General features: G+C 55.4%; 3 protein-coding genes across 6 annotated transcripts in view; 1 reads left to right on the top strand and 2 right to left on the bottom strand.

The window, feature by feature from the left end:
- The window catches only part of LOC102936186 (butyrophilin-like protein 2), a 1,677,894-nt gene that overhangs the window by 1,214,720 nt on the left and 437,473 nt on the right, over positions 1–25,701 (top strand).
- LOC114020220 (butyrophilin subfamily 1 member A1) overlaps positions 1–25,701 on the bottom strand; it is a 1,361,724-nt gene that overhangs the window by 1,122,795 nt on the left and 213,228 nt on the right.
- The window catches only part of LOC114018520 (E3 ubiquitin-protein ligase TRIM39-like), a 71,740-nt gene that overhangs the window by 12,023 nt on the left and 34,016 nt on the right, over positions 1–25,701 (bottom strand). The window contains exons 1-5 of one of the 4 annotated variants that reach the window (XM_037914885.2): positions 19,316–19,563; positions 14,130–14,225; positions 10,625–10,855; positions 10,109–10,131; positions 9,906–10,009 (exon numbers count right to left, since the gene is read on the bottom strand). In XM_037914885.2, the coding sequence (XP_037770813.1) occupies positions 9,906–10,009; positions 10,109–10,131; positions 10,625–10,855; positions 14,130–14,225; positions 19,316–19,507 (646 nt within the window). In that variant the 5' untranslated portion in view covers positions 19,508–19,563. Of the gene's footprint in view, positions 1–9,905; positions 10,010–10,108; positions 10,132–10,624; positions 10,856–14,129; positions 14,226–19,315; positions 19,564–25,701 lie in introns of those variants that run through there. The other 3 variants (XM_037914882.2, XM_043528166.1, XM_043528165.1) reach the window with 3 other exon arrangements.

Below are 25,701 nucleotides of genomic sequence, written 5' to 3'. Positions count from 1 at the left end.
TGCCCCCTGAATGCATGCCTTCTGCTTCAGTGAACTATATTGCATTGGACCAATCTCCTTTGCCCATGCTCAATGCGGCTGACTGGCAAGAAGCCCAGCAGCGAGATATTGACATTCGTGATACACTACTTGCCAAAAGGGAGGGGTGAAGCCCAGCTGCGGTTGTCCCACCTAACCCGGAGGGTAAACTACTATGGAGAGAACGGACCAAACTAAAACTGATTCAGGGAGTGCTACACCGAATGACCACCAACCCTTTACAAAAGCAACGAGCACAACTAGTACTGCCAAAAGAGTACAGAGACCTGGCCATGAGGGCCCTGCATGATAACTTTGGGCATTTAGGGATTGAGAAGACCCTGGAACTTATTCGTAGTAGGTTCTATTGGCCCCGAATGGCTGAAGATGTTCGCAGGAAATGTGAGACTTGCGCTCGATGCGTTCAAAGGAAAACTCTGCCCATGAGGGCTGCATATCTCAAGAACATCACCAGCAACAAACCTTTGGAACTGGTATGCATTGATTTCTTATCTGTAGAGGTAGACAAGAGGAATGTTGGGAACATTCTAGTAGTGATTGACCATTTTACACGGTATGCACAGGCATATCCCACACGTGATCAGAGGGCCACCACCGTCGCTCGAGTATTGTGGGACAAATATTTCTCAGTCTACGGATTCCTGGCTCGGATACACTCTGATCAGGGGCGGGATTTTGAGAGTCACCTTCTGAAGGAGGTGCTGAAGATAGCAGGAATTAAAAAGTCTAGGACAACACCTTATCACCCCCAAGGTGATCCTCAGCCAGAGAGGTTCAACCGAACCCTACTAGATATGTTGGGAACTTTGTGACCAGAGCAGAAGGCTGCCTGGAGCCAGCATGTCGCATTTCTGGTGCATGCCTACAATGCCACAAGCAACGATGCTACGGGAGTCACCCCATATCTCTTGATGTTTGGGCGAGAACCAAGATTACCCATAGACTTGTGCTTTGGGATTTCCCCAACATAATGCCACATTGTTTCTCTCTGTTATTAAAAGGCTTTTTGTTACACTCAGACTATGTGCTTGCGAGAGGGGAAGTATTGCCTCTTGGAGGCGCCCAGCGGGGGTGGTATGTATTTGTCCCAGGTCACTGGGTGGGGGCTTGAGACGGTTTTGGATTGTGTTATTGGAATGGAACCCCTAGATACTGACCCCGGCCCTTGTTGCTGCCAACTCTGACAGGCAGAAGGGTTACATTTTCAATGGTAGAGATGGGCCTCAGGGGGGCAGAGGAGGAGTGAACAGAGGGGCTGGCACCAGGGGACTAGACGGGGGTGAGGGGTGCCGGTATTAGGGAGGCAGAGAGTGAGGGAAGGGAAGGGGGAAGAACTAAGGGGAAGGTGGCAGGGGAGGGGGTGCAAGGGAAGGGGCAGGCAACAGGGGGTGGGGGCGAGGGAAGTGGCTTGTACTGAGGGGAGAAGTGGGGGTCAGGGAGGGAGAAGGAAGGGGCAGGAACCAGGGGCAGAGTGGGGGAGAGACAAATGCTGGGGGTTGGGGAACAGTGGTGGGGCATGGGATGGGGAAGGCACCAGGGGCTAATGGGCAGGGTGGTGAGGGAAGGTGTGGTCATCCGTGGGTAGGAGGGCAAGGGAAGGGGTGGGTGCAGGGAGGCTAGAGGGGTACGAGGGGAGGGGTGAAAGCCAGGGGGCACAGGAGGGTGAGCAGATGGACAGGCAGCAATGGGACAGTGGGAGGGGCAGGCGCCAGGGGGACAGTGGTGAGGCATGGAATGGGGCAGGCACCAGGGACAACAAGGGGCAAGAGGTGGTATTGGGGGCAGAGGGGGGCAAGGGAAGAGGTGGGCGCCAGAGGGGCAGGGGGTGGGGCAGGTGCAGGGGGACAGAAGGGAGTAAAAGGAAGGGGGCAGACAAAAAGGAGGGAACCGGGTGGGGAGGAGTGGGTGCCAGGAGATGGGGCGTGAAAGGAGGGGTGGTCACGAGAAAGGCAGGGGGTGGGGCAAGTCATGGGTGATGGGGGAAGAGGGGCATGAGGAGAGTGGAGTCAGGGGGCAGAGGGAGTGCAGGGGGGTAAGGGAAAGGGCAGGTGCCAGCGGGATTGAGGGGGTTGAGCAGAAGGGCAGACACAGGGAGGGCAGAGGAGGGAGGTATAGGCACCAGGAGGGAGAGAGGGGGGCGATGGGAGGGGTGTACACGAGGGGCCAGAGAGGGGCGAGGGGAGAACAAGGGCAGGTGGGTAGAGGGAGGTGTTAGGAGAGGGGAATGGGGAGGGGCAGGATCCAGAAGGTGAGAGTGGGGCTAGAGGAGGGGTGGGCACAGGGGGACGAGGGAAGGGAAGGGAAGGGTGCCAGGGATCAGAGAGGGTGGGGAGAGGGACGGGTAACAGGCGGGGCTGAGGGGGGTGAGAAGGGCAGGAGCCAAAACAGCAGAGGAGGGTGATGGGGGGCATGAAAGGGCAGAGGGGGTGAGAGCAGGGACAGGCACCAGGGGTGTGGGGGGGGGGGCGAGAGGATGGGGGGAGAAATGTCAGCAGAGGGGGAAAGGGGAGAGGTTCATTCAGGAGGTAGTAGGGGGGTGAAGTGATGGGTGGGCTCCAGGGTGCAAAGGATGTTTGGGGGAGAGGGGCAAGTGACAGGACGGCAGGGGGAGAAGGGAGGGGTGAGTTCCAGGGGGGCAGAGGTGGAGGGCAAGGGCACATGCCAGGGAGGCAAAGTGGGGGCAGAGGGGCAGGGGCCCAGGGGAGCAGAAAGGGGGTGAGAAGAAGGGGAGGGGTGAGGATAGAGGCAGGGGCCAGGTGGGCACAGGGGTAAGGGAAGAGCAGGATGCAGGGGGCACAGGGGCACGAGGAGATTGGCAGGTGCCAGGGGACAGAGGTGGGTGGAGGGCAGGGGCACATGCCAGGGAGACGAAGGTAGGGAGAGGGGCAGGGTCCCAGGGGAGCAGCAGGAGTTTGGGGCGAGGGGGAGGGGACAGGATAGAGGCAGGGGTCAGGTGGACACAGGAATTGAGGGAAGAGTAAGGGAGGGGCAGGTGCTAGGGGGATAGAGGGAGGTGAAGGGGGCAGGCCCCAGGGAATCTCTGTTGCTTTGGGGCCGTGTGTGGCTGGTTTGTTGCTAAGAGCAGGTTGGTGCCATCCCTACACACACTGGGGGTGCAGCCCTGACCCACGGGGCGCAGCTGGGACTCTCCATGCTAGGGCACGGGCAGGGTGTCCGGGCTCGCTGGAAGGGGGCAGGGTAGAGGGAGATAGGAGTTGAGGGGTGCTGGGGGGAACAGGGGCCATTGCTAATGAGGCTGGGGCAGTGGGGAGGGGAGGGGGCATTTTCCCACTTGCTGCCCACTCCATCTGGGAGAAGCTGCGCCAGGGGCCAGGCCCAGTTCATACCAGTGCAGCGCATCTGCACTCGGGGTTTGCAGTGGGGCACCGACATGGCTGAGACACTGCTGTGCCAGGGGCCAGAACCCCTCCCCTCACTGGGGTTATTGATCAGTATTTACAGGGTGACTGGAGCAGGGGAGCTGGACTCTGGGCTGCCAGGTGCAGCCCGACCCACTGGGCTGCAGAGTCAGTCTCACTCCCACGCTCTGGCCAGTGCCCAGGGCAGTGTTTAGACATACGCGGTGTCTTCAGCAGGAGAGATTGTGGGATTCCCCACACCAGAAACCCGGAGCCCAGCAGTTCCAGCCCTAACCTCGGGGGGGACCCATATTCCAGTTCCTGCCCCACATCCCACGGGGGGATGGAACCGGGGGCTCCCCGCTGAGGGCCCAGCCACGGGGCTAAAGGCTGGAAGGGAAGCGGTGCCACCTTTCTCTGTTCATTGAAACTCGTCAGCAAAGTCGACATGGATTCAGGAATAGTTTCTGTTGACCCAAAATATAATTTTTCAGCAAATAAACTATTTTCCCCCAAAATTACACCCAGCTTCTTTTCAAACGTGTCCCAGAAACTTAGGAGCCCAAATCCCAGTGACTTGCAGTGAGTGACTGTCAACATCCCCAGAAACGCACAGGTACGGCCAGGCCGGGCTCAGGACATCAGCTATGAAACACTCCAGAGCTGCTGTTAAATTTGCCCTTGGTAGAAACATTTCCCCACGGGCTCCCATAGCTCTTTACTGAAGGCTGCGGGGAAAAAGATACGGCCAGTAGTAATTAGTGACACTAACAAGGAGCTAGTCTGAATGAAAGAGACCTTGGAAGAGACTAGCTGCAGAGTTATGTGAATTCAGGGGACATCTTTACCTGGTAGTCGTGGACTATTTTTCCAGGTACATAGAAAGAGTGTACTTGAAAGACATAACAGACCAGAGTGTTATAGAGCAACTGAAGGGCACTTTTGGGCATTTCAGGGTTCCAGAAGAACTTGTGATAGAGCATGGACCATAATTCACTGACGTAGAATTTAATTTATCCAAACAAAATATGATCTTCCTCATATTACGAGAAGCCCATATTACTCACATGCGAATGGAGAGGCTGCGAGAGCTGCACAGACAGTGAAGAATATCCTTCAGCAGGAAGATCCATTCTTTGCTCTACTGAGTTATAGATCAACACCAATCGCAGCTACTGGATATAGTGCAGCACAACTCCTGGTGGGAAGACGACTCAGAACTACCCTCCTAACTTTGGAAAAGAATCTATCTCCAAAGTTGTCAGACATGTAAAGAGTAGTCAAATTGAATAAAAAGGCAAAAAGAGCTTGCAAACACTTTTACATCAGACATCACTTAGAAAACTACCAGGCCTAGAACCCGGTGACCATGTCTGTGTCAAACAGGATGGAGAAAAATAATGGAATATTCCAGGTGTTGTAAAGAAAAAGAATTCAACACCCAGGTTGTATGTGATGAAGACCAAGAGAGGAGAGTTCAACAGAAACTGTCAACATCTACAATTTGTTCCTCAGAAAGAACAATCAACTGAGCAAACTCTACAGATGATGGATGCAGAACAAGAAGATGACTCAAGGATTTCAGACTGACCAGTCAGTCGTTGGAACTAATGGACAGGCAGATGACAAAGTTGTTACCTTTTCGGGTTGTGTAATTAAAAGACCAGCAGCATTCATAGACACCTAACAGACTGATCTGCACTGAACTTCAAAGACAGTGCAATAATGTAAATATTATAAATGGTCGGAATGTAGAACTTAACGGGGGAGATGTAACGGAACGCTAAACTGTATTATGCTGTTCAACCACTAGGTAGCGCTGGGTGTAAAATACCATATTTAAGCTGACCCCCGTCATACTTGGCGGAAAATTCAAGGATTTTGTGATGAACACATCTGGTGTGTATCTGGCTGAGAGGGAAGCTCCGTAGCCAGCCCATATCTGCGACAGGACCATCACACCAATGATGAAAGCCCAGTGTTATTGACTACCTCTGCTATGGCCAAAGAGTTGTTCTGAACTATGACATGCTGAAGACTATGGGGGATTTTACCCATGACATGAGCTACATAGAAAGTTGGGGAATCAAATTCCTGGTCTCTTCACACTTCGGTGACGAGAATAAAATTATTGCCAAGGGCCTTGCAGATTTCTTTGTGGCATCAGGGCAGGAAGTACCCCCCACCCCACCCCAGCTGCAGAACATAACCAAGTATCAGCCATGGTCAAGCCTACCTTTGAATACAGGCTGGCTCTGGGGGTGGGGGGAAATGTATGAAGAGGGCTGGCCCTTTTATGGGAGTTAGGGACCAGACTACCTGTGACAGGCTCCTGTAAGGGAGAATGAGACAACCCAAACCGACCTGGAAGTAATTAAATCCCTATGTGGCTAGTTGGCAGCTAAATAGCTAATGAGCCTGAAAAAGGGTTACCGGGGCTCAGCTGAAGGAATCCTAGGGACAGGAAGCTGCCGAGAAGAGGAGCTCCCAGGAGAGCTCACCAGAGCAAGGAGCCTGGAAGGGGTGCTTCCAGAGCAGTGGTCCCCAAACTGTGGGTCGTGCCCCCCTAGAGGGTGTGGAGGAATATTTGGGGGCATGGCAGGGCATGGACCAGCCCCCATGGGTGGCAGGAAGGGAACGCCAACCTGCTTTACTCTGCCCCCACCTGCACTCTGGCCCCACCTTAAGCCCCAGCTGCAGCTGCGACCCCAGCCTCAGCCACCAACTCCTGGCCCTGCTCCAGGCTGCGACCCCAGCTGCAGCTCCAGCCCCAAACGTGGTTCTGCCCCCGGCCAAAGCCCCCAGCTCCTGGCCCCAATTGCAGCCCCAGTTTCAGCTCAGGCTGCACCAGCAGCTTCACTCCCAGCTGAAGCCTGTGGCTCCCAGCCCCAACAGCGGGATCACTTCCAGACACAGCCCCCAGCTCCTAGCCCCAGTTGCAGCCCTGTTCCTGGCCCAGCTCCCGACTGCAGCTCCCGGGGTGGGGGCACAAATCAGGTAAGGGAGGGCATGACCAAAAACGTTTGGGAACCACTGCCCTAGACAGAGGAGCTCCTGCCAGAGATGAGAATGACAGCTGCAGCTGGAGAAGGACAGAGCCCTGGAGAGCTGCCACCGGCTGGAGAAAGTGGGCACAGAGAATAAAGGCACAGTCTGAAATGACCCCAGCTCCGGGAAGGAGGGCTGGAGTCATGTGATTCCAAAATGGAAACTAATCCAAGTCCAGCTCTGGGAAGGACGACTGAGGACTCCTGACTTGAGGACAGTGAGGAGCTTGAGTGAGAGCTGGAGGCTGGAGCAGAGTGAAGGAAAATATTTTATTTTGGGGTTTACTTGGGCTCAGAGCGGACCTCAGGAGGGGACTTTTCTCTCAGATCTTTTGGACTGTAAGACTTAATTTAAGAAGTGCTGAAGAGGGTAAACTGACGCAAGATGCTTGCCAAGACACCCTGAAATGACTGAGGGTGGTACGTGAGGGCACCACCCCACAATAAGTCTACAAAACTGGAAGCCATTTAACAGAACTGCTGCCCCTTCCCCATGCAGACAGAGGCTCGCTCTCTTCAGTCTGTCTGGGTGGGCCCCTCACCACAGCATCTGACCCCAACAGAGGCTGCATCACAGAGTGGGTACCTGGAGCAAACACAGCACAGGGTTTTGGGCCACCCACCTGGCATCCAGTGTCCCTGTCCCAGTTCCCACGATGTTCCCGCTCCCCCACAGCCTCCAGCTCCCCCCGACCTCAGGCTGCCTCTGCCCTGCCCTGTTCCGTGGGCGGTGACCCAGGGCCCAGCATGGAGCCATCAGGGTCACTACAATACTGTCTACCACACCCAGAAGACAGGCACAGGGTGGGCTCAGGGAGTGGCTGGCCCCACAACGGGACCCTCGTGTCCCCTCCCTCAGTTCTTGCTGCTGCCCTTGCTGGGCCTTGTCTGCACTCAGACCAGGAGCCCTGTGGGGCTGGCAGCCCCTTGTTCTGTCTCTGCAGTGCCTGGCTCACTCGTGGGCGCTATATCAATAATAACACTTACTGACCAGCCCCGAAGGGCTGCATGGAGCGCAGGGCCTTCCCCATTGCACACGGGGACCCTGGGGCGCAGGGAGCTCTGGTTACTCTGCCCCACACATTCACCCAGTGACTCCCCCGAGCTGCCGGACCCGGGTCCCTGGGGTCAGAGGGCGGGCAGTCGAGTGGCAGTGACCGGCCGGGGCTGCTGGGGTGGGTGGCAGGAAAGGGTTAATCCCAGCGCGGTGGCACGTTGCTGCCCAGCCCTGGCTGGTCTCTGCCCTCTGGGTGCAGCACAGGGCGTGTGTCTCTGAGCAGGTCCCTGCCCACTCGCCCGGCCACTTGCCCCAGACCCAGAGAACCCAGGTGCCGGGGGAGGAGCAGCCCCAGCAGCGCCGCATTGGCCCTGCCACGGGCTGAGCCTGCGAGCGCAGCACCAGAGGCCGCGGCAGGGGGGCGGGGGGGGGGCTCAGCCATTGAGAGCAGCAGGGTCCCCCCACCACCCGCAGGGGAGGGGTCAGCGCTGGGACAACAGGCCGGGCTGGGCCAGGGGCTGGGAGCTCTGGCAGCCAGCGTGGTGCCAGCACCAAGGGCCCTGCTGGAGACCCTGGGCCTGGCCAGCCGGGAGCAGCCAGCGAGTGACTCAGGGCCTGGGGCCCGGCCCAGGACGGGGTTTCCGGGGGGGTGACAGGAGGCTCCCCAGGGGCTGCTGATCCCCTAGAAGGAGGCACGGAGGTGACTGGCTCAGGATCCCGACAGGCTCAGGGGCCAGGGCTGTGGAATGGCCCAGAGCCCAGCCGTGTTCAGGGTCCGGTGGGCACAGACTGTGCTGGGCTGGGGGCAGCGAGGGGGGAGGGGAGCAGGGATGTGCTGGCTCCAGCCAGCCACAGAGAGGAAGCTGCTTCCCCCACAGCCTGGGGTTCCTGCTCCCCGGAGCCCTGAGATCCTGGCCCTGCAGCCGGCACCCACTGCGCAGCCTCCATCGGCCGGGACAGACACACCCAGCTTGGCCCCTTCGACTGCCCCCTGCTGGGGGTGGGGGGTGGGAAGAGAGGAGGGCGGGGTAGGATGAAAGGGCCAGTTCAACTATCACAGACCGAGCTCACTGAACCTTCCCACTCCCCCTCTCCTCGGCCTTAGCTTCTTCTCTGTCCCTCCTCGCTGTCAGGTTTCTGCCTTTTCAACCAGTCTCCACGCTGGGGTTGTGGGGAGGGGTTTGGATGGGGGCAGCTCACGCTCAGCCATTGTGACAGGGTCATACTCTTGTGAGTGAAACTCACTCAATGAGCAGCAAACCACTGACCCAGCCTCACACTGGGCTGTGCTCAGAGCAGACGAGGGGCCCGTAGGATTCAGTTTGTTACCCAAAAAGAAAAGGAGGACTTGTGGCACCTTAGAGACTAACCAATTTATTTGAGCATGAGCTTTCGTGAGCTACAGCTCACTTCATCGGATGCATACTGTGGAAACTGCAGAAGACATTATATGCACAGAGACCATGAAACAATACCTTCTCCCACCCCACTCTCCTGCTGCTAATAGCTTATCTAAAGTGATCCAGGTTTTCTCACCCTCCACCCCCCACACACAAACTCACTCTCCTGCTGGTAATAGCCCATCCAAAGTGACCACTCTTTTCACAATGTGTATGATAATCAAATGGCCCACATTGTGAAGAGTGTGGTCACTTTGGATGGGCTATTACCAGCAGGAGAGTGAGTTTGGAGGCGGGGGCGGAGGGTGAGAAAACCTGGATTTGTGCTGGAAATGGCCCAACTTGATGATCACTTTAGATAAGCTATTACCAGCAGGAGAGTGGGGTGGGAGGAGGTATTGTTTCATGGTCTCTGTGCATATAATGTCTTCTGCAGTTTCCACAGTATGCATCCGATGAAGTGAGCTGTAGCTCACGAAAGCTCATGCTCAAATAAATTGGTTAGTCTCTAAGGTGCCACAAGTCCTCCTTTTCTTTTTGCGAATACAGACTAACACGGCTGTTACTCTGAAACCTGTCAGTTTGTTACCCAGTAACACACGGCCCAGGTCAGACTGCAGCAGCCAGACCGGCCCCTCCTCCAGCTCAGAAAGCTCGGCCAGCCTTGGCTAATGGGGGCTGGGGCAGTGCTGAGCGGTGGCCACACAACGCAGCCCTCACATGTCCCAGGAGAGAGGCACAGACACATCATCCTTTACCAGTCTGTGCCGCTCCCAGCACAATGGGCCCAGTCCAGGCCTCACAGCACCTGGCTCAGGGACACCCATTAACTCAGCCACGGAGGGGTCAGGATGTCACAGTGATGGGGCCTGGTCAGACACCTGGGCAAGTACCAGCAGGTGGCCGTAAGTAGCAGGCAAACTGCCCAGCACTCAGCGCATCAGCCTCCAGCTCTCACACAGCTCCAAGCCTGTCAGCTGGGTGCAAGCGTGTCCTGGGGTCCCAGGCTCTGTCCAGATCCCCAGGCACAATACAGATGAATGTCCCAGTCGACACCACTCACCTCCGAATCTCTCCAGCGCTTCCCTCATGTCAAGGGAAATTTTATACACGTTCTTCAGGTCAGTAGAAACAGCTTCTGGTTCCTGGAGTTTCACATTCTCACTCCTATGAAGAAAACGTCCCATCATCACTCAGCTGCTCTGTACACACGTCATCCCAGAACCACCACCAAGAATATAAGAGCAATGAACATAGGAAACACACCTGCTCAATGTGCTTTTCACATCCTGAAAGGAAAAAGAGAATCAATGTCCTGTATTAACACAATGTGCATAAAACTGTATGAGTCTCACTCTGGGCATCAAACTTTCTTGTAGAAAATAGATCAACCCTCCCAGGCTTCACTGTTTTGAACACTTGTTTCATATATATAGAGGACACAGGAATTTAGCTAAAGGGTTCTCCCTTCTAGGGACAAAACCCATCAGTATCTTTGTTTATCGACTGTGTTGGGTCCAATGTTCTGGAGTCAGAGCAGGGATGGGTTCAGCTCAGTATCATTTTTCTATCATCCATCTAATCTCCCATGGCCTCACTGGATCTCCATGAGGAGAATTCCCCTCTAACATGAACTGCGATATTTGGGAACTGATGGAGCCCTTAGCCTCATGTTCTGTTTGTCAGTAAACCACAGAACACATTGACTCTAATTGTTGGAATCCAGACCCATGGATCTGAGTTATAATTCTGGATGGGTGGAGAATTTTGATGCCATCTCACCTTCAGCAGCTCCGTAACCGGTTGCTGACATTTGTCCTCTATCTCTGTGATCAGCTGCTGCAGAGAGGAGCTTTGCCTGGAGAGTTTGGTGACATTTTCCTGTAGACTCTGCAGAGTCTCCCTCTCCTCCTCCTCCAGGCTCTGCAGAAGCAGCTGCTCCTCCTCTCTCAGCAGTGTGTGCAGTTTGTTAAATTCACCTGCAATCATCTCTCTCTTATTCTTCACTTTCCCCTTGAGATAGAAAAATAGGAAAGGCACAGAGAAAACGTGAGCCAGATGTTGAGTTACACGGACTGGGCCTCTGTTCACAAAACAGGGGATATTAGATCAGTATCAGTTTTTAAGGGTATTTACTTCATATGGCCAGTTCCGTAGTGGGGTTGTCTCGGGTGCTTTGTAAAGACGCAGTATGTTATTGCAGGTGGCATGGGATGGACACAGTGGAGTGGGGAGAAATCGAAGGAACAGGAGAGATTTACAGGGGGCTGCACAGGGGCGTCCGTGGGGGGATTTGGGTGCCAAGTGCCGGGAACTCAGACACCCAGGGGACCCGTCACAGCGGGATGTGGGCAATGCTCCTTCTTTGACAACCAGCTCCCAGGGCTGCAATGTTCAGGACCTAGGGCTGGTGCTAATAGTCCTTTGGGTGCCATCCTGGGGCTCACATGGGTGTGGGGCGCCCAGGGCATTGTCAGCGCTGGCTTTGACCTCACCCAGCCTGGCCGAGTGCCCCATGCCCATGTGCCCAGTGCCCTTGCGATCGCAGCCTTTAGGGAGCCCTCTAGGCTCACAGAGCAGCGGGTTGATGATGCCAGCTGTGTCCCCACCTGCTCTCTGAAAGGAGCCGTGGGAACGATGCTGAGCCGGTGATGATCCTGGCAGGGGGAGGGGCTGGCTGCTCTCCACTGGCCTCTCTAGCTCCCCTGCAGCTCAGCCCAGAGGTGCTGGGTGACCCTGGGGTGAGCCTGCCCCGCAGTGTGACTCGGGCCACAGTGATGTTAGGAAAAGTCCCTCTTACCCGAGCCCCCAGCGCAGCCCTCCAGCACCCCTGGGCCACTCTGCCAATGGGCTTTGGACACCAACCCATCCCCCAGACCAACCCCCACCCCGCCCTTGGGAGCGCTGCAGCCACAGGGCACTCAGACAACTCGGGTACAGCCCTGACAAGCCCCAGCTCCTTCAGGAGCCCCTGTGGGCACCTGCCCGAGTCTTTGTACAAGTGGCCTGGACCCTGCAAAGGGCCGTGGACCTGCAGCCTCCTTCCCCTCCCGCCCCCTGGGAGCTGTTGAGTTACAGCTAATTCGAGTCGTGCAAGTATTATGATATCCCCTAACATCTTCCCCCATCAGACACAGACAACGCATCCTTCATGGCGTCCTGTCACCTCCCGGGCCCTGCTCCCGCCCATGGGGATACTCCCCACCTGGCTCAGGCCCATGACGGCCCCTCTCAGTGGGTGACTGGCCACCCCTGCTGGGCCTCATCTCACAGTCGCTGGGGCTGCAGTTACTCTGCACCGAGTGACACTGATCATTGGGCCGTGACCTCTGGTGCTGTGGGACGTAACTCGCTCTCACTGGGCGATAATCAAGGGTTTCAGAACCACCCAGTGACTGTCCCAAGGTGCAGCCGCCTCCATGGCGCCAGCTGGGAACTTTGCCGGACACATTCAACATGGCTGTTAATTGTTATGCATCTAAATCCCTATTGTCCGAGGAACTGAGCACCAACTGCTTCCGGTGCGGGCAATGGGAGCTGCTGCGGTTCTGTCCTCTGGAAACCAGCCCACTTCCGCCGGGCTCTAAATACGGCTTCAGATGCAGAACCGGGGCACCCAGCTCTGAGCATTTCAGCTCTTGTAAATGGCCATTTTTATCTGACTCGTGGGACACCTGCTTCTCCTCTCCTCCCTGCTGCTAGCGTCTTCCTCACACCCCCCACGCTCTCTGCAGGGATTTCACTGTAATAGGCAGGCGAACCAGAACAGACATTTTGTCCCACGGGTTCATCACCTGCTAGAGACGAGCACAGGTAAAGTCACAGTAACAGTAGCAGGTGCCTGGGATGAAGTGGCCACGTGATGGCAACAGAGACTGCGAGGTGGCCGAGTGCTACCTGGCTTTACACTGACCTGCCCCTGGCGCTGCTCACTCAGGGGGTGTCCACACTGCAATGAAGGTCTGACAGCACCGTGTGTAGACACCCCCCAGCTAGCTTTGATCGAGCGAGCTCGGGTACTGGTCGCTATGAAGCCACAGCAGCACGGGCTGTACACGCCCACCCGGACCCCTGGGTATCACTCAGTGACTAGCCTGCAGCTAGCTGCTGGGGCCATGTGGATGCACCCTGGGGGCAGATTTTCCACAGAGCTCCACACCCGCCACTGGGTTCGATGCTCAGAAGAGCTCAGCTCCCAGCGTGCCCCCAGCCCAGCCAGCTGAGTGAATCTGAACCTCACCCATGGGGGCAAATCCTCCTCCCAGCTCCCAGCTCCAGTGTCTGGCCCAGGCACTGGGCAGATTGATTGCAGGAACTGTGGGAGCAGGGCGAGAAGGAACAATCTGTTTCCTCCAGCCTGCAGAGAAGCTGCAGAGCTTTGTTATGGAGGCCACTGAAAACCGATGGCTGCAGCAGCCGACACACCCTCCCCACCTGCAGGGGGGAAACAGGATCCATGGAATAGTGAAAACACTGCACCCAGTATGGAGAATTTGCCCCATCCGAGATTTCAGGGGTGGGTCTGCACCACTGTACAAGGGCCAGGAACTGCCCCTCCTCCTCCGCCTACCCGAGCTGCTGCTGCGCTGAGATCCCCACCGGAGACACAGCCTGATGCTGCCAGCACCCTGGATGGCAGGTACCATAGGCCAGGGGAGGCTGAGCCTCCCCAAACAGGATGCAGCGCCCCTCCCTTTGGAGGCAGTCTGCAGACCTGCCGCCTTTGGAGTCCTGCCTGCGCTCCGCCCGGAGCCCTGGCTCCCGCTCTTCCCCCGAACCCCGCAGCACCCACCGCTTGCCGCCCGTCAGCTGTTGGGGGGGCTCTGCCACTTGCTCCTCTCTACCCCTCCCCTGTCACTCGCCCTTAAGGCAGGAGGGGGCAGAAAGGAGCAAGCGGCAGGCGAGGGGGCCTTGCGGGAGGGGGTGGGGGAGAGGAGTGAGCTGCAACAGTGAACGGGGAGCCCCTGGGGAGGGGGCTGAAAGGGAGTGGGGCCGGGCATGGGGCAGAGCAGGAAGGGAGCATGGTCGGAGCCTCGGGGAGAGGAGGCCAAATGGGTCTGGAGCAGTGGGCAGGGCGATGATCCGGGCACCGGGGAGGTTCCGGCACTCACGCCCGGCCTCCCCAAAAGCCGGAGGCATCCGCTGCCCATGGCCGTCACCAAGCCTGTGCCACGGAGCAAACAACCAGAGCAGGTTCATAGCCTCATCCTGGAGCTTTACGGGCCCCGGCATTCCTGGGAACGCTGCAGGGGGAAGGGCTCAGGGAGGAATAAACCTGGACACCCACCTGCCACTCTGTAGTTTTCTTTTTCTCTTTAGACCTCAGAGCCAGGGCCTCTTGCAGCTCCTTCCTCAGAGGGCCCAGGGCTCCCTGGAGTTTCACCTGCAAGGGCATCGTGTGCGATAAACGGCCATTAGTCTGCCTGTCCGATGGACAGCACTATCCATATTGGCATTTCATACAGGAGCAGTAAAAGCAGACTCGTCTCTGCCGTCCCCAAAGGCCTCGTGGGGGAAGAGAGGCCAGTCTCAGAGCAGGGGCTCTGCTTCGTGCAGACACTTAGGACTTCTCAAAGTCTGTGTTTTTGCTAAAGTTTCCCATCCCTGAGCACAGGCCACAGGGAAAAAGCTGGGAAGGTTCTGAACTATCCCTCCTGCCAGTGAGAGTGAAGAGGCTGGGACAGCACCTCGCTCCACTGTACCCCAGACCCAGGCCAGGAACAAGACCCCACTGTGCTCTCGTCTGTCCAGGCTCCCATGTGGCCTCCCTCAGGCAGCAGCTGAGCACCTGAGCCAGTGCAGTCCCGTTAACTGTGCAGGGTGAAACTGTGATGTGGCTGGAGGTCAGTGAGGAACAGGGAACACACTCGGTCTGGGGGAATGGGCCACCCATAATTATAACGGCTCCAGAGCTGTATTAACCCAGGGCTCTCTTCCCCTTTGACAGCGTGTGATTCATTCACACAGCACAGCAATGTGCTCCTGCCCCCTCAGCCCCGCTCTGTGCAACACCCCTCGCAGCCCCCCAGAGCCCCCTCCTGAGCCCCCTGCCAGAGATCTCCCCATTTCACTCTCTGTCTTTTCTCTGAGCCCTGGAGTTCTCTCCTCCTCCCTGCCCAAGGGCCCAGGCTGCAGCTGCTGAGAGCTCCTGGGGTGCTGTTCAGCTGACACCCCTGCAGTGCTGGTCCAGGGAAGCAGTGAGGGAGGGAGGGAGCCAGCAGGGGCTAGTGAGAGACAGGAGGTGGAAAAGCAGCCTTTGCATCCAGCAAAACAGCTTCATAAAGGAGCAGGGATCAGAAGGCGGAGGGGGGGAGGGCAGGGAAATGTGTCTGGATTCTTTGAAGCTCGACCCACAAATAAGCTCCGCCCATGTGAGTCACCAAAAGGGGACATCATGATCTGTTCACAGTAGATGGTGCAATGTTCAGAACAGGATGGAGTTGCTGATGGCCTCCAAGGGCTCCTGGGGCCTGGCTCCCCTCATGGGGCTCGAATATACCCCTGGGCTCTGCTGGACTCTCTGGGCCAGGTCCTCCTTTACTGGGGGGAACATAAGAGGTGGCATCTCCCAAACATCACCTGCTTGTGGCACCGGAAGGAGGCGTCACTGGCAATAAATGGTGCCGAGCTGCAATTCTCCCTCTCCGCTCTCACATGGGGAACGAAATAATTAACAGTGTTGATATTTAAATGATCATCCCTGGGCATCTGAGTTCACCCCTCACTGAGGCAATGGAGCAGTTCACACCTCTCAGAGTTGCTGTGCCCAGCTCTCTGCATCCCCTACATCTGGGTCACAGTTTTGAGGTTTTCTTCACAACCCAAACAGCTGGAGACTCAGTTTAAAGCAAAGTGAAAGCTGAGATCCCGGAGAACAAGGCAGGTGCTTCGCCGGAGAAGTGCCAGCACTTCCTGGCTGTCTCTGAGCCCTGTCAGTGAGCACAGAGGCTTGGGCCTGATCTTAACATAACACTTCGGTCGCCCTGGTTATTGTGCTGCCGGGCTGTAGCTGCACTGCTGAAGCCCCTGCAGTGTCGACGTGGCCTGGGAGTTCCTGGGGCAGAGAAGCAGCTCAATGAAGAAGGGACTTGGAGCAGAAATTTGGGACAGTTCAGGCCAAACTGAGTGTGTCAGTGAGTCTGGTCCCTGTGGGGAGGGAATTCAGGCCATTTCCCTCCCTTCCTTCTGCAACCCTGGGCAGGGCCCTAACATCAGCCTATGTCCTCCCCTCTCTCCCGGGGTGAGGGCAGGGAACCTCAGCAGCGTCTCATCCCTGGCCTCCCACTCTCCAGCACAGACACAGCCCCAGATGGGATGGGAGCAATGACATGTTTCTTTAATGTGGTTCCAGAACCGTGTTGTCCACCCACGCTGTCAAAACCCAACCGTGTCAGGACACAGGTGGCCCCAACTTTGTCAGACAGTTATAATACCCTGGCGTGTACATCCATGGTGTACCTAAGCTGTAAGACCCCCCCTCATCCTACGGATGTTATCTGGGCTAATGGCTGCAGGAGTCAATATGAGTGGAGCAGGGCTGCTGGACTGGGAAGAGCTGAAGGAGGAGAGAAGAACAGGACATGGGGGAAAGAAAGAAAGAAAGAAAGAAAGAAAGAAAGAAAGAAAGAAAGAAAGAAGAGCAGGACACAGGTACCCGCTGTGGCTTTCTGTGCCACTGACATGCAGGGATGTGTCAGGGTCCAGATTGTTTTGTGTGCAAGCAGGGTCTGAATGAGCTCTCCCCTGACAGCTGGCTGGGGAGGGGAAAAGGCTTCAGGTGCAGACTGTATTTACATGAACACACCAACTCTGCCTAGGTAACCAGCAGACAGGGCTGTGTTGCCAAAGTGATCAACTGTGGCTGGTGCTGGATTACAGATCACTTCAGTATGGAATGTGGGGGTAATGAAATAGTGTTCTCTTTACTGTGTGAGTAAAGGGCAGCGGAGTAGCGTTTAGCCCAGGGGTGGCCAACCTGTGGCTCCGGAGCCACATGCAGATCTTTAGAAGTTAAGATGCGGTTCCTTGTATAGGCACCGACTCTGGGGCTGGAACTACAGACACCAACCTTCCAATGTGCCGGGGGGTGCTCACTGCTCAACCCCTGGCTCTGCCATGGGCCCTGCCCCCACTTCACCCCTTCCCGCCCCTTCCCCTGAGCCCGCCGTGCCCTCGCTCCTCCCCCCCCCAGACCCTCCTGCACGCCACGGAACAGCTGATCGGGAGGTGCAGGGAGGAGGGGGAGGCTCTGATCGGCAGGGCTGCTGGTGGGTGGGAGGCGCGGGAGCGGGACAGGGGAGCTGATCGGGGGCTGCTGACATATTACTGTGGCTCTTTGGCAATGTACATTGGTAAATTCTGGCTCCTTCTCAGGCTCAGGTTGGCCACCCCTGGCTTAGCCTGTCCTGATTGAGGGGGTCACCCTCCACTGAACTGAACTCGCTAAGCAGGGGGCTTGGATACCAGACCCCTGTGAAGGTTAAGAGGAGGTGGGGACAGATGTGCTTGCTGGGCAGTGTGGACTTGCTGGGCAGTGTGGACTCCATTCGGAGTCTTTTGTTTTGTTAAGTGATCACTAGAGCTGAAATCACTTGATGTGGGACAGCGTTTCCGCCCAGCCTGCTTCAGCAAGGACGTTCCCCCACGAAGAGTTGAAAATCACTAAGAGCAGCGTAGAACCTCAAGAGTCTAGGTTTTTGTGCAAAAAGGAGACTTTTTCTGCTTCAAATTGCAAGTGTAGACATGCCCTGATCTGCAGAGGTTACAGCAGAGAAGCAGGTGATGGCTGGCAGGGCGGCTGGTGGAGTGGGACAATGTGGTGTGTGGTAGGGTGGTGACACTAGAATGAGTACTTGGACCAGGGCCGTACCTAGCCATTTGGGTGCCCTACGCAGCCCCCCCGTGGGGGGGGTATGGGGCCCAGGCCACCCCCCCGCCAGAGTATGGATGGCAGGAGCTGTGGGAGGCCACTTTTGGGGGCCCCACAGGCCCAGAGTGGCCTAGGGGATTAGCGGGGGGCTGGGAGGAGCCCGCCCCGCTTCCCTTGCCCCGGCCCTAGCCATGTCGCTCGGGTTGGGGAAAGGACCGCCTCCTGCTCTCACCGGCGGCGGGAAGCGGAGCGCCTCGGCTGGGATCTGGCGGAATAGATCAGGCTGGGGCCCAGCTGCTCCACTTCCCGCTGCTGCTGGTGAGTGTGGGGTTGCTGGGGGAAGAGGTGGAATGGGGGCAGGCCGGGGGCAGAGCAGGGGGGACGGGTAAGAGGCAGGGTGGAGGGAGTTGTCCGGGGCCCCACACCCCCGTAGGAATGGCCCTGCCCCTTGCAGTGGGCACAGCCCGCGGGAGGGCCAGCTGAGGGATAGGGCTGGGTGCCGGGGCTGGTGCTGCCACGTATGCAGGATGCAGCTGCCTAGGGCACCATTAAATTTGGGGCAATTTGGTGCCCCAAATTTCATGGTGCCCTACGCAGCTGCGTATGCCTAAGGACGGCCCTGGCTTGGACACTGGAGCAAGCAAGGTGCCATCTTCATCCTCTCCCCCGCAACCAGGGTGGGAGGTGAGCTCACACAGATGCACCTCTGAACTCTGAGTCTTCACTGACCAAGGACAACCACTGTGAGTGGGGTGGGGTGAGGGAGCAGAGAGGGGCAGAGCAAAGGAACTTTTGGTTGTAGAACTCCAGAACATGAGGCAGAAGACACTGACCAACGTACACTGGAGAGGGTGTTTTGCTCACGGTTTTATGTTTATGAATCCTGCGTGTGGCATTTTCCTTAATTAATGCCGGGTGACTTCCCGCCTCTCATTTAAAGTTTCTTTTCTACCATCGGCACTGACTCTGTGGGTGCTCCAGGGCTGGGGAAACCATGGAATAAAAATAGTGGGTGCTCAGCACCTACTGGCAGCCCCGCCGATCAGCTCTGCCCCTGCCCCGCAATGCTTCCTGCCCGCTGGCGACCCGGAGACCAGCCCCTCCCCCGACCTCCCAGCACCTCCCACCTGCCACGGATCAGCTGTTCAGAAGCTGTTCCCAGAAGCTGGGAATGGGCGACAGGGGATGGATCACTTGATGATCACCTGTTCTGTTCATTCCCTCTGGGGCACCTGGCATTGGCCACTGTCGGAAGACAGGACACTGGGCTAGATGGACCTTTGCTCCGACCGGGGATGGCTGTTCTTATGGTCTTATGTTCTTGCTGCCCTCTCCACCTGGCAGACGGGTTGCAGGTGCACAAAGAGCCGTCAGCCCTGTTCTCTCTGTTACATGTTGGAACTTGCAGTGTTGGAGCAAAAAAAGTTCGGATATTTTCCCATTATCCACAACTCCCAGTGCTCATCCCCTCTGAAAACCAGGCCCCTTTCATTTAGGTGTCTAACCTTAGGCAGCCAGGGGTGAATGTTTGTTCTTGTATTGATGGAGGATAAACCTGGTGTCCTTAAGGGGTTTAATTAAGCAAAGTCAACAGCATTTCCTACCTTGTACTCCTGGGCAGCCTCCTCAATGGGAACCACAGTGTGAGACTTGTGGTCCCGGGATTTCTCACACACCCAGCAAATAGTTTCTCCATCGTCCTCACAGAAGAGTTTGAGAGGTTCCTTGTGTCTCTCACACAGATCCTCCTTTTGCCCTTTTCCTGGTTTTAACCGTGCTATAACTGCAGCGGCCATGGCAGCCGGGTGAGTATCTGTTCTCCCTGCCAGTGTCTCTACACAGTGTGGGCTTGTGCTGACACTGGGAGGGGCCGCCTGCAAGTATCTGCTAGTCCCAGCCACAGAAGGAGACGAAGAAAAAGGAGGAGCCAGGAGGGGGAGAAAATAAGAAAGTGAAACTGAAGGAGAGTAAAAGAGGGGGAAGGTCAGGGAGAGGGCAGGAGAGAAGGAATGGATGGAGGTGAGGAGAAGGGATGGGAGAACAGGGGGCAATGGAATGAGGGGGAAGAATATGAACCAATCTGATGTGTATTGCTGGAAGGCTGGAAGGGAGAGCATATCCCCTGCCCCACAGGCAGGAACTGTCTAACCCACCCCAACACTCCCTGGGGATTGAAGTGGGGACCTACAGCGCTTAGCACAAGTCTCTACAGCTGGAGCTAAAGAGTCAGTCTGTGAAGTTCAGAGCTGTAAAAACCCACAAACCCTGTGGGTCAGCCATCAAGGGGGGTGTGAATGACACACACTCACCAGAGGGTTACAAGTGCACTGAAGGATTTTTCGGCTCCTTCAGGAGAGGAGGGGGTTTCACAAAGCTCAGGTAGAAAGTCAGGGTTATGGATGCTTTGGAAATTTCTGTAAATATAAATGCTACAGGACACTAAGGATTCAAAGCCCCTGCCATTTTGAACCTCACTTTGCTTTGTGTGGCAAGCTTTGGCCAAATTCTCCTGTCCTTTAGACAGTGTAAACCGGAGACCATTTCGGCTATGTCTACACTGCGCAGCTGTTCGCGACAAGGCTGTGTTGACAAATCGCCGTTTACACTTGCACTTGCCAGAGCAAAACTTTTGTCATTCAGTTGCAAGTGTAGCCTAAGCTACAGCCCCTGTACTCTGCCTTGCCCGCAGTGAGGGCACTCTGCAGGCAGGCCGTACAGTGCAGGCTGGCACTGCACGATGGCACAGCTGAGATTCAATTCCATGCAGAGAACGACATTTAAAAAAAGCTCTGGTGGTGAAGTCAAGCATGTAAACACTGTGAAATGCCAGAATTAAGGTGCCTGAACAGCCAGATCACCAGCATCAAGAGTCGACAGCTCAGGTAAGAGCATCAGAGGCAGGATTTTTAGTGCAGTCACAGTAGCTTTATTTCTCTGTGGGCTCCATGGGAGTGTTGACATTGACTCCGATAGAAGCAAGATCAAGCCCTATATAGGCAACCTGGGGGCTTGGGGCCAACTGCTAGAAAGGTCCAGGTGCTGCACCTTGGTTTCTGCTGCATTGTTTTCCCAGAAGCCATTGGTGTCCAGACTTTTTGGCTTACTCTGACAAGCTAGAGTTGATCTCATTTTGAAGGTACAGCCTGAGTGTCTCCGTTTTGATGGCACAGTCTGGGGACGCACATTGTCAGGCTGTAGGAGGATTCGGGTTTTATCTTTGACCCCTGCCCCTCGTAGTTTATGCAGCTCTAGCCGTGGATCTCAGCATGCTCAGAGCTGCACACCTCAGGGGGGCCTGGGAAGGAAATGCCTTGGGGACGTTCCCCTCTGGGAGCCCCATGACCCGCTCCTGGGGGCACGCAGATCCCAGAGCTCTTCGGCTTGGTTGGAGGAATTTACAGTGTCTGCTATGACTCGGAAAGCTGCACATCTCTTCAGCTACCTGCTAAGAGCATCCTGACCATTAACAGCAAGTCGTTGCTGATGTCTGGCTCACAGGCCAGAGAGCCCATCTAGTGGGTTGTAAAGAATGAGACATGGGAGGAGCACAGACATGAGGAGAAGTTCATACCAGGGTGGTTTGATCAGGGGTTCATGGGCGCACTGACACCCGCAAAAACCCTGCAGTGGTGTCTTCTGTCCCACAGGGCTGGGCCTGGCTCCCTGCTGTGGGTGTTGTGACCTGGGGGCTCTGACCACTTGCAGCAACACCTTCCACCTCTGCACTGTGACCCTAAACCCAGTCTTGTGAAAGGGGCAATGGGGGGAGGGGCTATAGAGTGAGCCTACCCGTCACTCAGCCTGCAATGGGGAGCCAGGCACAGCCCCATGGGACAGGACACACCACTACAGATGAGTGTGGGCTCGGCTCACTCTCCAGCCCCCTGCCCTCTGGCCTCCCCTTGGCACTTGGCTGGGATTGGGGCTGCGGTGCTGAGGCAGAAGGTGCTGTTGTGGTTGGTCTGAGGAGGAGGAGGAAGAGGCAGTGGCTGAGTGAAGTGGTCGTTAGGGAAGCCCATTTGTGCAAAGCCACCCACGATGTCACGCATGTTGCCCAGAGTCACGGCCTTTCAGAGTCCAATGGTCAACTTTCCCACTCCGCACTGGTAAGCGGCCGATCAGTAGCAGTCTGGAGTAGCTAGCTTCCACAGTGCAATCACCATGTGCTTCTCCAACGACATGGCAGCTCTCATTCTCATGTCTTTGGGCTGCAAGGCTGGGGCAAACTCATACACACGGTCCCCACGAATGTGGCTTTCCTCATCCGAAAGTTTTGCAGCCATTGCTCGTCATCCCAGACGTGCATGACAATGTGATCCCACCACTCAGTGCTTGTTTTCTGAGCCCAAAAGCGGTGTTCCACTGTGGTCAGCACCTCCATGAATGCCACAAGCAATCACGTGTCGTAGCTACTAACACATGGGAAGATGAATGTTGCACTCCTCTTGCCTTTGTAGCTTAGGAATAACTCCACTGCCACTCGTCATGTTGTGACACTCTGTACCTTAGAGGAACACCCTGCACCCCCATGTTCATCCTTATAATATGATTGTGTGGTATCCAATGCAAAGTTTGTCATCTTGGGTGTCTTTGGAAGGCTCATGACGCACTGAGCATTGTTGTTATAGTAATGTTATAGGTTGTAATTTCAGGTATATAGTTATGAGGCTGAAAATGTGTCCTCATGGCTTAAAAGAAGCTCAGGCAAAACTCTCCAGGAGCAGAATGGCAGTACACACCTCATCAGGGTATGTATGGGACAAACCCAGCCCAGCTTCACAGGAACAAAGGACACTGGCCTAGGCAGCAACAAAGGATCTATTGGACTCTCAAGTGAGTCACCCCCCTTCCCTTGGTCAGTTTGGGACTACAGTGAGGTAATGCTGACCTGACTCTGAAGCGGGGGGTGGGGGCAAAGCCAAGAGGGAAGAAAGAACATGATAAAAGGGAGAGACCTTTGCCGTGCTCTTTCTCTTCCACCTACATCTACAGACACCACCACCGAGTGACTGAAGCGCTGATCAAAGGGGAGAGCCTGGTTGAAGGGCAGCCAGCCAGCTGTGGTGAGGCGTATCTAAGTTTGTAAGGGAACTGAAAGTGTTAAGATCAGCTTAGAATGTGTTTTGTTTTTCTTTCATTTGACCAAATCTGACTTCTTGTACTTTGACTTATAATCACTTAAAATCTATCTTTTGCAGTTAATAAATTTGTTTGTTTATTCTACCTGAAGCAGTGCGTTTGGTTTGAAGCATGTCAGAGCCTCCCCTTGGGATAACAAGCCTGGTACATATCAATTTCTTTGTTAAATTGACAAACTCATATAAGCTTGCAGCGTCCAGCAGGCCTAACTGGACACTGCAAGATGGAGGTTCCTAGGGTTGTGTCTGGGACCGGAGATATTGGCTAGTGTCCTTTGATTGCAAAATGCAAGCAGTGACTGGCCAAAAGTGCTCACTCATGTAGCTGGGAGCAGCTTACATGCTAGAGGCTGTGTGTGAACAGCCCAGGAGTGGGGGTTCCCACAGCAGAGCAGGGTAAGGCTGGCTCCCAGAGTCGAGGATTGGAGTGACCTAGCAGATCACCGGTCTAGACAACACCAGGGGAATGTCACAGTGTCCCATCTATGTGCTTGACTAAGCTGTCTGCAATATGGGGCTACTCATGCATATGTAACCCACTATTTTTGTGGATGTTGTGTGGACGGTAACAGCCTACTGCTGCTGCCAGCTATTGTAACTAGTTCTTTAGTTCAAGTGGTGAAGAGCTGCGCTGCAGTGATGAAAGACCAGTGTTCAAACCCTCGTGATGATGTAGGGGATATTCCAATTATATTGAAAATAACTTTTATGTTTTAAACAGGAGGAAATGACTTACCAAAAGCTACATTACCAACATTGTAAATAACAAGAATTACTGTGGCCGTGGGGAGCATTGAGCATTTGCAGGATTCCTGTTTGCTAAGACAACCTAAAGCCAGTGGGGTGTGAGTGTCCTGGGGAGCTGACCCATGCTTGGAGATCAGTGGTAGCTCCTGGGCCCCATATTCAGCATTATTCACATAGTTAAATGTGTCCAGAGCATCAATGTGGTGACAGTTTATTGTTCGGGCAGATGCCAGGCATAAGGGCGAATGGTGATGAGGGGAAACATCTCGGTTGGTGTTTCAAAGGGTAGAGGCCCATCTGAGTGCACTGGAAATGCACATGCAGAAGCGCACAGACATTTGCATGCACAGCTACCAGAACCCCCCCCCCCCCACCACACACACACACATACACTAAGTCCTGGCTCCTCTTCCCTCACTCATTGGAGGAGCCCCATTGATGTCAGAGCACCAGTGAGATGGCTCACGTGAACCAGGGCTGCAGGATGGGGCACACGGGGGGATTATGCCCACAACCAGCCCGTGCAGCAAGGCCCTTCGCAAGCACATTCTGCAGTCTCCAGGGCAGAAGCAGGTACAGAGCTGAGCTCCCATTTTCAGAGCACGAAGCTCCATCCTCCAGTTCTGAAACTTTGAGCCCATAAGTTAATTCGACATGGAAGGAGACTCTGCCAGTCCTAGCTCTTGCTGTGCTGTTCTCTGTGGCTGGGGCACTTCCCCTCTTCTCACAAACACCCTCCCTGCGGAAGTGCTGGGGCTGCAGCTCCCCAGACATGAGAGATGGTTTCCTTTAACCCTTCAGCTGCTGCAGAGACTAACTCACCCACCTCCCACTCTGGAGCACAAAGGGCCAGAGTCTTGGGCCAGGCTGAGCTGCCATTTCAGCAGGACCTGAAGGGACCAGGGCAGAGTCCAGTGGAGACATTTTAAGCCCCGTCTGGGCCTGATCTGGAGATTAAAACCCTGCAAAAATTCCTGCCACAGAACGAACTTTGAAAAGCTCCACCCCCCGCCCACCCCCTGCCATCCTCAAAGACCTGAGGAAATTCATAGATGGGGGAGGGGAGCACTTTTGTTAAACTGGAGCTAACGGTGGCAGGGGAGAGAAGTATCACGGGAGGGGAAAACTCCCCGTACTAAGAGAATATTGTAGTTTTCTCAAAACCACTAAGGTTCAAAAGCCTGGAGATTCTAAGTTAAGGCGACACTTTCAAAACAAACCCCAATATTGGACAGTCTGCCAATGCACAGTTAGGTCACCAAAGAACCCAGGTTCTGTCCTGTGCCAGCACCAGCCTCTCACCCCCACCCCAGTGGACCATTTGTATGTCCTGGGCAAGGAGTGGTCTTTTATGGGGGAGGACTCTTTCTAAATGAGTGTTTGTTCATGGAGTTTCCAGGTTGGCGGGAGCTCGAACAGGCCCACAGCCACAGGCCAGGTCTGCACTTGAAAAATTAGGTCGACCCAGCTACGTTGCTGAGGGGTGTGAAAAATCCACACCCCTGAGAGATGCAGCTAAGCCAACCTAGCCCCCGGCGAAGACAGCGCTAGGTCCATGGTACATTGCTTCTGTCGACCTCGGGAGCTGGATTTCCTACTGTGCTGCTGTAGTGTTCTTAGTGTAGACATGGTCTCTGGTTGCAGAAACCTTAAAGTCTGACAGTCCCCTGGATTTGCATAGTTCATCTACCTGTGCCACAGACCCATCCAGCCATTACCATCTGGCAACGGTTAGGCAAGGGGCGAGTTCAGACTTCTATTTTTCTGCTGAACTCTGTCAACTGTATTACCAGATTGGAAAGGCCAGGTCTTGAAGACATTTGTAAAGGACGAAGTGGTAAGATTCAGACATGACTCGGAAGTGTGGGGCTACAGAGAGGGCTGAATCGAAGGCAAAGCCCAGTTCATGGCCTGAGTGACCACCCCCAAGGCGCTGCCCATGGTGACTGAGAAAGGAGGGTGAGTGGGAGGGTGGATGTGGGGAGATTAGGAGCTTTGTGTCACGAAGTGGGAATGTTCTTAATGTTTTCTCTGAATACTGTGTGTGTTCCTCAGTTTCCCCTATGCACTTCTTAAGTATCTAAGTGGTGGGATACGGGTGTGTG

This window comes from Chelonia mydas, chromosome 14 (assembly GCF_015237465.2).
Source record: "Chelonia mydas isolate rCheMyd1 chromosome 14, rCheMyd1.pri.v2, whole genome shotgun sequence".
In the NCBI taxonomy this organism is placed as follows: Eukaryota; Metazoa; Chordata; order Testudines; family Cheloniidae; genus Chelonia; species Chelonia mydas.
The sequence above is the reverse complement of the archived record's forward strand: the minus strand, read 5'-3'. Positions and strand labels throughout refer to the sequence as shown.